Source organism: Vanacampus margaritifer, chromosome 1 (assembly GCF_051991255.1).
Source record: "Vanacampus margaritifer isolate UIUO_Vmar chromosome 1, RoL_Vmar_1.0, whole genome shotgun sequence".
Taxonomy (NCBI): domain Eukaryota; kingdom Metazoa; phylum Chordata; class Actinopteri; order Syngnathiformes; family Syngnathidae; genus Vanacampus; species Vanacampus margaritifer.
Window position 1 is genome coordinate 2,733,892 of NC_135432.1, and position 13,403 is coordinate 2,747,294.

Genomic DNA, 13,403 nt, shown 5'->3' on the forward strand with positions numbered 1-13,403 from the left:
CACACTGGATTGTTAAAGGAGAGCTCAAGCCAAGCATTTTCTTTGCTATAAAGTCTTCTAGTTTAAGTACAGCAATCGAATTAAAATAAGGTTGGTGAAGTAATAATCATATTGATCCACCTTTTTTCACCCATCTCGGGGCTGCCTCGTTCTATGTAAAAAATGCTTCTGCAAATATTTTAGGGGGCTAAAAGTATTTTTGGGGAAGGAGAATACTTTTTGAAAATTAATTATTTTACAGTTTTTTTCAAGTAAAAAAAAAACCACACACACAAAAAGCCACCAATAAACAAACAGTCACCACGACTCCATGTCCATCCATTCATCCATCATGGATAAGAAGAAATGTTTTGCCAAAATACACAATCAACCAAACAAATAAGTGAAAGCGAGTGAACTTTATTGTTTCTCAAGCTGCCAACAGCGGCCCATGCCGTCCGTCCGTGGGTCACAAGTGGGGTTGCACCCACTTGTATTTGCCCTCGTAGCGGAATCCAGCCGTCCTCAGCAGCTCGTCGGCTTCGCTTGGACCGCGACTGAGCACAAAAAAAAAAAACAAAGACCTTGAAGTGGACTGAATATTTATTTGTGTACATTGTCCACAATGTCTTCCAATTGTGAAACCATTTTCCAATAGGAAATATTGCAAATCCACAGTAATAGTCGTTATCATCTTTAAGCATGGTATCAATTCTACTCTCAGTACACTTTCAAATATTGCTTTACAATGAAGTTGTTAGTAAGTAAGAATTTAGATTTTCTATTCTGTTGAGGCCAAACTTAAAAATAGTTCTACACGAAAAAGCCCAAATCGCAAAAAAAATTCAACAAAAGGAGATCACACAATTTGTCAAAATTTGGAATTCAGACGTTTTGAGAAAATTTCCCAGCAAATGTACAGTATCACATTTTGGATCAAACATATTTACCTCCCGTATTTGTAGGGTAAAGGACGTGTCTTCTTCTCATCGATTTGGTGGAGGAGCGGGGTGAAGATTCTCCAGGCTTCTCGTAACTCATCGCTGGGAGAGAAGTGGACGTGAGCAGCGCGCATTTTCAGCCATGAGCAAAGCGGTGAAAGCGTGTGACGGAAACCTTCGCACAAAATGCATCTGATTGCCGCAGACGACGTCCAGGAGGAGCCTCTCGTACGCGTCCGGTAGCTTCACGTTCTGCCCGGATGAGACGGGAGAAGTTATTTCCGAAATGCTTCACACAAACACACACCCATCTGTTTTCTACTGCGCTTTTTTTTCTTCATTAGAGTTGCTGGAGTCCATCACAGCTGACTTTGCAAGCATTCACAATTTCTTGGTCATCACTGCCACTAACAGGCTGATACATATGGAAGACGAAAACCGACACTAAAAAATATACTTAAAAAAAAAATAAGATAAAAATAATAATAATAATATAATATAAATAATAATATAATAATAAAATACAAAAAAATAAATATATATTTATTTATTTTTGTTGTTTTTATTTATATTTATTTTTGGTATTTAATTTTTTAATTATATTTGTTGCATCCAGCTTTATTTTCACTTTTATTTATGTATTTATGGATATATATTTTTTGGTTGTTTTTATTTATATGTATTTATTTTTATTACATTTTTGAATTATATTTGTTACATCGAGTTTTATTTTCCCTTTTATTTATGTATTTATTTATTTATGTATGGATATACATATTTTTGTTTTTATTTATATTCATTTTTGGTATTTAATTTTTGAATTATATTTGTTACATCCAGTTTTATTTTCACTTTTATTTATGTATTCATTTGTTTATGGATATACATATTTTTGTTGTTTTTATTTATATTTATTTTTGGTATTTCATTTTTGAATTGTATTTGTTACATCCAGTTTTATTTTCCCTTTTATTTATGTATTTATTTATTTATGGATATATATTTTTTTGTTGTTTTTATTTATATGTATTTATTTTTATCTAATTTTTGAATTATGTTTGTTACATCCAGTTTTATTTTCACTTTTATTTATGTATTTATTTATTTATGGATATATATATATTTTTGTTGTTTTTATTTATAATTATTTTTGGTATTTAATTTTTGAATTATATTTGTTACATCCAGTTTTATTTTCACTTTTATTTTCACTTTTATTATATATATATATATATATATATATATATATATATATATATATATATATATATATATATATATATATATATATATATTGTTTTTATTTATATTATTTTTTTTAATTTAATTTTTTTATTATATTTTTTATATCCATTTTTATTTTCACTTTTATTTTTTTTATTTTGGCATTTTTGTGACGTCATCGCCACACAGGAAAGCTCAGATTGGAACCCCGAACCTGAAAACCCGTTGGTGCTAACCACTAGGGCACCGTGCTCCCATCACGTCTTTATCATTTTCACCTTGTATCTGCTCCTGTAGGTGAGGTCCAGCTCGGTCTCTTCTGGGCTGAAGTGGCCCCCGGGCCTCTTGGTGGTCATCTTCAGGTAGATGGCTTCATCCGGCTGCACGCGGACCACCAGCTCGTTCCTCTGACATTCATTTCCAAAGATGTCACCGGGCACGTCGGTGAACTGCAGCCGCAACTCCGCCTTGCGCTCGTTCAGAGCTTTGCCGCAGCGCAGGATAAAAGGAACACCTGCGAGGGAACAAAAAGGAGCTCCATCACAACTCAAATAGCAACAAATGTAAGATTCTTCAACCGAGCGAGCGGCGAGCGAGCGGCGAGCGAGTGCCGGTGGCCACCGGCATCTTCCACCTTCCTTCGGTGGTAATGAACCAAAAGTATTTGCCAACTGCCATCGGCAAGAAGAAGAAAATGCAACTAATGTGTGATCTATCGCTAGTTTAGTTCAGGAAAGTACTTTTTACAGCACCAAATGTCCCGATAGCCGACCAGGAATCCATGGCCACAATGGAATGCGACCATCTCCATTTACGGCAAGCCATTTTAAACAAAAAAGAAAAACTTCTGTAGTTAGAAGCGAAAGTTTCAAATCCAATTCGCTGCCGTCCACTCGATTAGAAAACGGCAATTTTGTGTGCCAGTCTGAGCTCAGTGTATAAAAGTCGCACCTGAGTATACGTCGCAGGACCAGCCAAACTATGACAAAAAGTGTGACTTGTAGTCTAAAAAATATGCTACTTTTATTAGTGTATTACATTTTATTCATTTGTACTTTTTTGAAAATGCTTCATTTTAGTTTTATTAATTTTTTTTAAATATAGGAATAGTTGTTGAGTGCAAGAGAATATATATATCTTTTTTTTAAAGGCATGAGAAATACAGTACAATTTCCAACGGCCATAGTACAAAAATAAAAATAAAATAAAAATAAATCAACAATAAATATAAAATAAATCAACCCTGAAAGCTCATGTATAAAATGAACTGACAAAGATGAAAAGGAAGGACATTTATGCTATAATTAAAGTTAGTTTTATAAATGTAAATATAGTTTTAGTTAGTTACCGTTTTTTTTTTTAAACACTTATTTTATTTCATTAACAAAAAATGCTTTTTCAATTGTATTTAGTGATTTGGTTCATTTTTGTTAACTATAATAATCTTGATTGCGCTTTACCTGTCTTGTATGTTCCCTCGCAAAAAATTGCGCTCACTCGAAGAAAACGAACAAACATTGCGAAGGAACGCAAAGTTTTTGTGACGAAACAAGTTTTTGGGGGCGGGAACACAAAGTGTGTTTTTTTTCTATGTCACCAATAGTGACATTTGGTGACTCACCACAGGGACTCCATAAAAAAAAGTCAAGTTCCCCTTTTTGTTTTGCACAATAGCTCAGATGTATCCTATTTTATTTATTAATTTATTTATTTTTTACTGAATTCATACTTGAAAAGTTAGCTCAACCTGCCAAGTGCTACAGATGGAAATTAGCCTGTGGCTATAATCCGTCATATCTACATGTAAAGGTTCATTAATATGGACTGTCGCTTTAAAAAAAAAAAAATATATATATATATATATATATATATATATATATATATATATATATATATATATATATATATAAACAAAATGCAGCTTTCTCCTCTTACCGTCCCATCTTTCATTGTGCACGTAAAGCACAGCCGTGGCAAAGGTGGGAGTGCAGGAGCCTTCAGGGACGGTGGGGTCGTCAAGATAACCCAATTTGGCGAGGCCCTCGCCTTCGGGGTCGCCCACGTACTGGCCCAGCAGCACTTCCGACGCCTCCACGGGAGCGACGCACTTCAACACCTTCACCTTGTGAAGGACACAAATTAAAGAGAAACTAAATGAATGACTGTGAAGAAACAACAGTCAATATTGTGTGGGATAACGTTCCAGACTCACCGGTGAAAGAATAAAAAAAAAATATTTTAAAACGTTTTTTATTATGGAGCCACAACACTGACAATAGGATTTGGTATTGGAAAAAAATGTGTCATTGTGGAAAAAAAAGCTACATTGAAACAAGTATTGGCATTGGAAAAGGCTGTATTGAAAAATAAAATACAGACATTAAAAAAATCATATTTTATTTTTTGCCTGTAAATCAGTTTTTTCTACGTCAGTGTTAATGTTTCTGTAGTAAACCAGTTAGCATATTAGCATGACATGATGCATAAACTAATTTCAAACTTAACGCCACAAGTAAGATATATAACCACATATAACTTTGTGGTTAATAACATAATATATAACCACATATAACCTTTGTGGCTTACAGGTGGTTTAGGAGTTCCTGGTGATCTTAAAGTATTGCCTTTAGCCAACAGAGGGCGCGCTTTCCTCTCTCCTCTCCTGAAAAGCTGAAAGGCGTTCTCGCGCTCAAAGCCCCGCCCCCAACCCCAACCCCGCCCCCCACTTTAAAGCGCTGCCAAAAATCTGCAGATTGCCTTTGAAAAAGACATAATACAAAAAATATGCTTAAAGAAAATAGTGTGTTTTGTTATGTCTGCATTTTATTTTTCAATACAACCTTTTACAATGCCATTACTTGTTTCAATGTCAATCCATCTTTTTCCACAATGACAAAAACATTTTTTAATACCAAATCTTATTGTCACAATTGTGGCTCCACATAACCTCTCTCACATGCTTTGAAAACATTTATAGGTATTAATATTAATAAAATATTTGTGAAAAGTATTCCTTCTTTTGTTTAACATAACATTGGTGCACATCATTTAAGTTCCTATGTTGTGATTTTGTTTTGATTTGCGCTCCCGTCTTCATAAGGCATGTCCAATAGGAGAGGGCGATTTCAGAGCGCTAACAGTGATAGCTTCCCCCCTTACTTCCAAATATGGGCAAGCTTGCACCAGGAGGACACACGATCTTGCACACTGCCCCACTGTGCACACCCCAAAAAAAAAACAAAAAAAAAACAAGTGCAGTGTGAAAAGGTCTGTTACCTTCTCATTCCTCACGTCATCTGGCCCGGTGGATGTGGGCTTCTCCATGGCGGCCAAGCAGAGCATCTGGAGGAGATGGTTTTGCATCACGTCTCTGCGTTCATACAAAAAAAAAGAAGAAGAAGAAGAAACCATGAGCAAATTGGCGTCCTTCTCTGCCGCGGCAGTTGGCCATCTCGCTCACCGGATGATGCCAAAGCCGTCAAAGTAGCCTCCACGTCCAAATGTGCCGAAAGGTTCTTTGAAGGTGAGCACCACGCACGACACGCTGTTCCTGTTCCAAATGGGTCCGAAAATGCGATTGCCGAATCTGGAAGCGGGAGAAATAAAAGTGCACACAACGGTGTAGTTCAGCAGGTCTTCCTCCTACCCGGGTCAAAGTAGATAAGATGGTCAAATGTTTAGTCAGTCTGTACGTAAGGGGATGTCAACCCCACCTTTTTTAAATTTATTTTCTAAATAGCATTGTAATTAACTCGTTCACTGCCATTGACGGTTATAGACGTCAAAAATTCATTTGAACTATTTCCATTAGTTTAACATTGTTTCCACTTTTATTAACAAGAGTTTGAAAACCTAGAATTTTTTTTATTGTACATTTAGAACAGATATCAAATTTGTGATTAATCGTGGATTAACTCATGAAGTCATGCAATTAATTACGATTTTAACTGCCCGACGCTCCTAATTTTTAATTGTAATTAATTGCATGATTTCAATAGTTAACACATGATTAATCATAAATTTGATATCTGTTCTAAATGTACAATAAAACTTTTTTTTTTCTAGGTTTTCATACTCTTGTTAACAAAAGTGGAAAAAAAATATTAAACTAATACAAATAGTTCAAATGAATTTTTGACGTCAATGGCAGTGAATGAGTTAATATTGTGATTGTGGAAAATGAATTAAGCAGCAAAATTCGGCCATTTTGACACGTGCCGTTGACGGAAATTGACATCACACTTGCTCGGGGCTCAGTTGACAACCAATCACGGCTCACCTGTTTTCTGTGTTTCCGATCACGTGATGTTCCCAAGCTGAGCCGCTATTGGTGGCGTGTGTTCACGGTTTGCGTGTGTTGTGCGTCCGGTACCTGAGCACCATGAGGTTCTGCACCATCTCTTTGCCCAGGTAGTGGTCAATGCGGTAGATCTGCTCCTCGGAAAAGAGCGAGGCCATGTGCGTGGACAAGTCCCGGGAGGTCTGCAGGTCCCGCCCGAAAGGCTTCTCAACGATGAGGCGGTTCCAACCTCTGCCGGGGACACGAATGCTTAGCACATGGCAGGGCGGGGCCACTCATTGGTTTGTAGCCATTCTTTGTGTTTATTATTATTATTATTATTTTTAGGTTGTTCTTTTGAAGTGACCACTGTTAATTAAATAGGGGTGATGTTGACCAAAGGATCTTCACATTATTTGTATCGAAAACAATATTCTGCTATTTCTGTGGCAAGTGATGAACGTCAACGCTGGAGTAAAAGTTTGTAGGGAAAAAAAGTTAGTTTTTCGTTATCAGGAGGAGTTACAAATTGTGATCATGATTTTTTTCTTTCATCTTTGTCTGAAAAGTGCCAAACTGGAGGATGGAATTTGCGTAGGAATTGCGCGTGAGTGCAACTGAAATGTTTTCGAATTCTGAAATGTCGAATGTGGAACGTTTTTAATCACTCCAGAGATGTGGAGGGAAATTGAACACAGAAGCGACTTCCAAAAAGCTTCAGTGTTGTCCAGTTGAGATTGGCAGCCTTGATGTTTTCTGTCAGCAGAGGTTTCTACCTAGCAAATATCTCGTAAACGTTGGAATTTTTTTTAAAGGAATTTTAGGAATACGGAATATAGTTCCCAAAATGTTCAAAATAAGTTTGTATTTTAAATGGGAATGATGGTCTACTTGCTCAAATGCTTTTTTTTTGTGTGCAAAAATTTTGGAATTCTTGGAGAAGGGTAAATTATTGGAACGCGGAAAGTAAGTGTGTGTGTGTGTGTGTGGTCTTGTTTTTGTTACGTAGTGGGGCCCACATTCCGGGATTTCAAAGAGTTGTGGGGCCCACCCGTCCATGTGGCGCCATTTTGCTGTGCCCCACAAGTTTAGACCTCGTTTTGAGGGTCAAGACTTGGTTTTAGAGTTCAGGTTTGAATTGGGTTATGGTTGAGGTTAGGGTAAGGAATGGGGGTAGGCAATCATTTTTGATGGTTGGGGTTAGGGGAAGGGGCTAGGAAATGCATTATGTCAATGAGACAGCCCCACAAAGATAGCAAAACAAACCTGTGTGTGTGTGTGTACTTTTGTTTTTGCCACGTACAGGCGTGTTTTTTCCAGGTTTAACTACCATTGTGGGGATCGACTTGAATTTGTGAGGACATTTTGGTGGTCCCTACAGACCTCTTTTTGAGGGTCAAGACTTGGTTTTAGAGTTTTGGTTTGAATTGGGGTATGGTTAGGGTAAGGAATGGGGGTAGGCAACCATTTTTGACGGTGGAGGTTAGGGAAAGGCATTATGTCCATGAGAAGTCCCCATGATAAGACAAAGACAAACGTGTGTGTGTGTGTGTGTGTGTGTGTGTGTGTGTGTGTGTGTGTGTACTGACTTGGGGCTCATGCAGTGGCCGTGGATGTTTGTGCAGACTTGTTGGTAGACAGTGGGGGGGAGCGCCAGGTAGAAAAGCCGGTTGGCCTCAGCCCCGCCAGGCAGAGAGGACACATGAGCGTCAAGCTTGCGGAAAGAACCGGCGTCATCATAGTGACCGCTCAGGTACGAGTTCCTGCTGAAGAAGGCGGAGAGGCGCTCACCCTCGCCATCGGCCACCTGGGATTGAGAAACACAGCCGTCCCAAATTAGGATTCACATCCAGATAACTTTATTGATCCGGCTGTGTGCGAACAAAAGTGCAGCTTCCTGGTCAAATTGCAATTTGAGTCAAAAGTGAATTATTATCTGATTCCTTAAATTTATTATTATTATTATATTGTTATATTTATCTATCTTTTGCTTTATGAGTCCATTAACTTGTATTAATTTACAGTAGGGGTGTGCCAAAAAATCAATTCTCATAAGAATCGCGATTCTCATTTAGTATGATTCAGAATCGATTTTAGATGTCCCAAAATCAATCTTATTTCAATTATTTTATACTGTCTTGCCCTTGTTTGTGTGTGCCTTTATTGGGAGCACTGTTCATGTTGTACCCGATTTGGCCACTTAGGGGCAGTGTGGTTCCGCTCGTTCTGATACACTGTTAAGTTGTGGCCACATAGAAGCAAAAAGTCATGATCAAGTTATTCCAATAAAAGTTGTTGTTTTTTGCAGTGCTTCTCTGTATACATTCCTGAAGCGTTTTGTATGAATAGTCGTTCTTTTGAGTGATAAAAGTGCCGCGAGTAGCGCGCTAATTAGCATTCGCGAGTCAGACTGGAGTAGATCATGACGATTCATTGCATATCTATAAATTGAAGCAGAAATCATTGTCAATCAAATATTTTTTAATCTGAATCGATAATCGATTCTGAATCGAATCGCAGAACCAAAAATAGGAATCGAATCACGAGACAGTCAAAGATTCCCAGGCAGATGTGCCACATCAAATATGGCGGACGTGCTGACCTATTACACAAACAAGCCAACCTACTCAAGACAGCATCTATGAGTGTACGTCTATGCTATCACATTAGCAGTCACTTTTTTTCGGGTTATTTTTTAATAGTCGAAGACTTTATTGTCTTTTCAGTAAGACGCCAAAACGACCTGAAGCGTCGATTATGCGTGACCAGCTATCACGGACCTAAACTACTTGGAGAGATGAAAAATCCAAGTAAATGCAAGAATGGCCGGCTACCTTCATGTAAGGCAGACACGCCATCTTGATGTCCTCCACCGTCAAATTAGAGCGGGCGAAGCCCACAAAGTAAGCGTCCTCCGGAAGCAGGCCGTCTCGGAACAACCACCTAAGAGAACACACTTGACTACAACAAATCAAACTTTTAATCACAAGATTTTATTCATGAGCAGACTCACCATAAAGTGGAGTATATCTTCTTTTTAGCAAGATCCCCCTACGAGATCAAATAAATCGATTATTACAGCTGCTGGACTTCCTCACAGTATAAGGAATGGAATTCAATTTATTGTCACTCCACGTCATAAGTACAGAGCAACGAAATTTAAGTTTAAGAAGCATACAAACATAAAATCAAATAAAAAAACAACAACAGGATATGAAATCAAATTTAAACCAGAAATCCAGTTTTGAATTTAACGACGCGAGCGCACCGGCACACCGACTAATGAATCGGTCTAAAAAAATAACTTGAACCGGCCGACGGCCCGGTCAAGACATTAGAAATCGGCTTTATGTTGCTGATATAGCTGCTCTGCTTAAAACAGTTTTATAAAACAACCACAACAGTCCAGTTGCAATCGATTCAATGCCGTGAAAATAAAATGTCCAGGATGAATGAGAATATTATTCACAAGTCAGCTGTTGAAACTGCATTTCCTTGACTCTAAGTGGGGAAAAAAAGTCATGTCGCAGTTATGTGATGTCTGATAGCGCTGACTTTGGGGATGGGGGGGGGGGGGTGCATTCAAAAGCTTAGAGAAGGTCACATTAAGTTCACCCGTGAAGGTTTGAATGGAATTTAGGCTCGTCCTGAAATTTCACTCAAAAGCCAAATATCTCAAACATGTTGCAAAACTACCTGAAGTTTTTACTTTTTAGGCACTAGTTAGTTAAGAATATGTATTATTTGAGTATTTGAGAATACATTGAGCTGCACAAGGACATTTTGTTGTGACATTTTTTTTGTCTTTACAATAAAGATTAGTGTCATTGTGATTCCAAAATGATAATAGCTGTAACCTGAGTGGGTAAGAATGAGGGGGTCGAAGGGCATCAGAGACAGAGAGAGAGAGAGAGAGAGAGAGAGAGAGAGAGAGAGAGAGAGAGAGAGAGAGAGAGAGAGAGAGAGAGCAGACTTTGAACACATTCCATTTACAAGTAAATAATGTGCATGTGACTTGATGAATACTAACAAGCCACTTTTTAAACATGCAAAGAATTTGGGCTTTGTAGGTCAAAGCCAATCGAATAGACACAAGCCCCTTAACCGCATTGTTGAATTAAAGATTGCCATTGGCCGGTGAATCATTAACAATCACGAAGTAAGATGATGAGAAAGTTGTACTGACCGAGGCTCCCAGGATGATGAATATGTTGGCATGATCGGACCCAAGCTGTCCATGGAGTTCCCTCCTGAGCTGGCTGAAAACTTCCGAGCGGCTTAAGGGCTCCGCGTTCTTACTTTCCTTCTTTTTCACGTCCATCAGCTCTGAGCCTCTGTGGAGACAACATGACACAACATGCACACTAGTGCACGTACACACACGGTAGCACAAAGTTAAAAGTCATCGTGGCCTTGCACAAAGAAAAAAAAATAAATGTGTTGATGCTGCCACCTACTAGCAGAAGGAGGTACTACAAGCCTCCCTGGCCGGGGCGTAGTGAGTTGTTGAAAGCAAAGTTCATTCCAATCACGATTCAATAAATACATTAGGATTTACTTAATTTATGATGTCATATTATGAAATTTACTCCAATTATTTAATGTTTGGCTTTTCTCTTTTTGTCGAATTGTTTGATTTTCTAATAGTGTGAATGTTAAAAAGAGAAGTTTGAAACTTTGAATTGATTTTTGATGTCCTAACTTGAATGTTAAAATTAAAAAAAAAAAAAAAATAAAACATTTTTTGAACTTGAAACTCATTCATTTCATTAGCTTACATTCTCTTGACATGATTCATTCCAATTTTCATAAATATGATGCACTCAATTACGAAATGTGATTCAGTCCGTTTATGATGCAACGCATTTCACATTGCAATACGATTCATTTCAATTCTGATGCGATACAATATGAGGAAGTCCATTTTTGCTTTGATGCAATATGATTCACTCCAATTATAATCAAATAAGATTCACTATATCAGTGGTCCCCAACCTCTTTTTCACCACGGACCGGTTCATATATGTCCACAACTTTGGCGGACCGGCAACCCAGTGGGTTGGGGTTGGGGGGTTTGCTTGGCTGTTCGTCGGCTGATTAATAAAAGGCTACGACAACAAACGCAAGTCCACTACCATAACAAGGGTAACAAAACGCGACTGAGATAATTAGCATCTTGACATGTGTCAAGAGTCCGTCGTAAACAGAGAGAATCTGGTCGCTTTTCAAAATAAAATATTTTTAAGCCTCGGCTAATCAATTAACCGGAAGTACAGTAATTTTTTTTTTATTCTTTCAACTGTGCGGCCCGGTCCAAAGGTGCCCACGGCCCGGTACAGGTCCGCGGCCCGGTGGTTGGGGACCACTGCTATATATGATTATGATACTCTCTCATTGACTTCAATTGTGATATGACTCACTCGAATTCTGATTCCATGATGCTATGATAAAATGTTTCACTCCATTTCTCCCCCCGTCCAAAAAGAAGCTTTTTACTACAGTTTGTGTTTTGGGGTTGGAATTGGGGGGTTAAATCAGCAAATGTACGTGTTGTAGGTTCAAGGATCTGGGGCCAAGTGAAAGAATACTGTTTGACCTTTGGCCCCACCACTTTGATGCAGCAAAATTACTACTTTCCGGGACCCCAATCATCACCGCTTTACCTTTTAAAGAGCCCTTGTGTACTTTTAACATTTGACACTTTGTTTATTAAAATAAAAAGTAACAGCAAGTGGCTTCATTCGTGTGACTTTTGCTCCTTCAAAGCTTGCCAAGCAGGACGGATATCAACATTGTGTCGGATCAGGTTCCACAACAACCTTTGTTTGACACAAATTGTCAGGAATGTTTCTCGCCCTGCGCAATTGCTAAATAAACATTCATGAAAGGCTTCCAACCAGTCCTTTGCCGCGGTGACAGTTGATGATTGGTGAGCAGTAAATGAGGCAAGCAATAAGAGTTGTTTGGTGTTTCTGTGGGCGTGCAGCAGCAATCTGAGATTTATAGATCTTCCTTTTTGGTACATGACGTACCGTTACATGTTTCTTAATCACAGTGACGCAATCGTTATGATTCTGTTTTTACGTCTAACTGCCTATCTTGTTGAATACAAATTGTATCCGAGGAATATTCTTATATGATATAATTATAAAAAAAAATACAAATAAAAAAAACCTACATTGTGGGCACAGATTCTTAAAGTCGTTCATTTGATTTTCCAAATAAAGGCCTTCGTCATCAAATGACAATCATTAAATCTGACTTCAAATTGACACACACCTTATCGAATTGTCAAACCATTTTGATAGACACGATTGCAAAAATGTTTATCGCTAAAAAATAAAAAACAAAAATTAGCAATTTCTACAATCTTAAATTGGATTTTTTTGATATCTTTTTCATGACTATTTAAAATTGTTACACACCTACAATAGATTTGAAAATTCTGCTACTGGTCGATAAATGACTTGTTTAGGCTTAGGTCCAGAATACATTCAAGACATACTAATTGAATATAAACCCAGTAGGGCTCTGAAGGTCAGCCCACCCGAGTTCAAAGCAAACATGGTGCATCAGCATTTAGCTGTTATGCTGCACGCAAATGACACAACATAACTGAAGTTAGCCCCAAGTGTAAATGCTTTTATTTATTTTTTAATTTTTATTTTTTTCTGGAGAATTTAAATGCTTTTAAATCCAGGGGGAAAAAACAAAACAAAAAATATATACTTTTTGTCTCAATACCTATGATTAAGGTCTTTTAGCGCTTGACATTCAGTCATTTTAACAAACTACTTTATATTTCTTTACTTTGCTTCTAAATATCTTAAATTGCCTTTCAATGTTGTATTTTGCATTTAAATGCTTTGTAACTTTGAAGCACAAAAAAAAGACACTTAACAAATTTTGCTGTAAAATAGAAAATGTTCCATCTCAGTGTTCTCTATCTCGATGTTCAAATCAAACCAACAAGATAATCA

General features: G+C 37.6%; 1 protein-coding gene across 1 annotated transcript; it reads right to left on the minus strand.

Annotated features, from left to right (window-relative positions):
• Positions 1–383: 383 nt before the first annotated feature.
• LOC144052969 (glucose-6-phosphate 1-dehydrogenase-like) lies at positions 384–13,259 on the minus strand. The gene is made up of 12 exons (XM_077567046.1): positions 10,610–13,259; positions 9,437–9,474; positions 9,258–9,366; positions 8,013–8,230; positions 6,517–6,675; positions 5,605–5,730; positions 5,421–5,514; positions 4,080–4,266; positions 2,423–2,658; positions 1,096–1,172; positions 930–1,022; positions 384–536 (listed from the first exon to the last, which is right to left on the minus strand). Exons 1-12 carry the CDS (start codon positions 10,742–10,744, stop codon positions 449–451), a joined length of 1,560 nt encoding a protein of 519 aa, XP_077423172.1. The 5' UTR covers positions 10,745–13,259; the 3' UTR covers positions 384–448.
• Between the last annotated feature and the right edge of the window lie 144 nt (positions 13,260–13,403).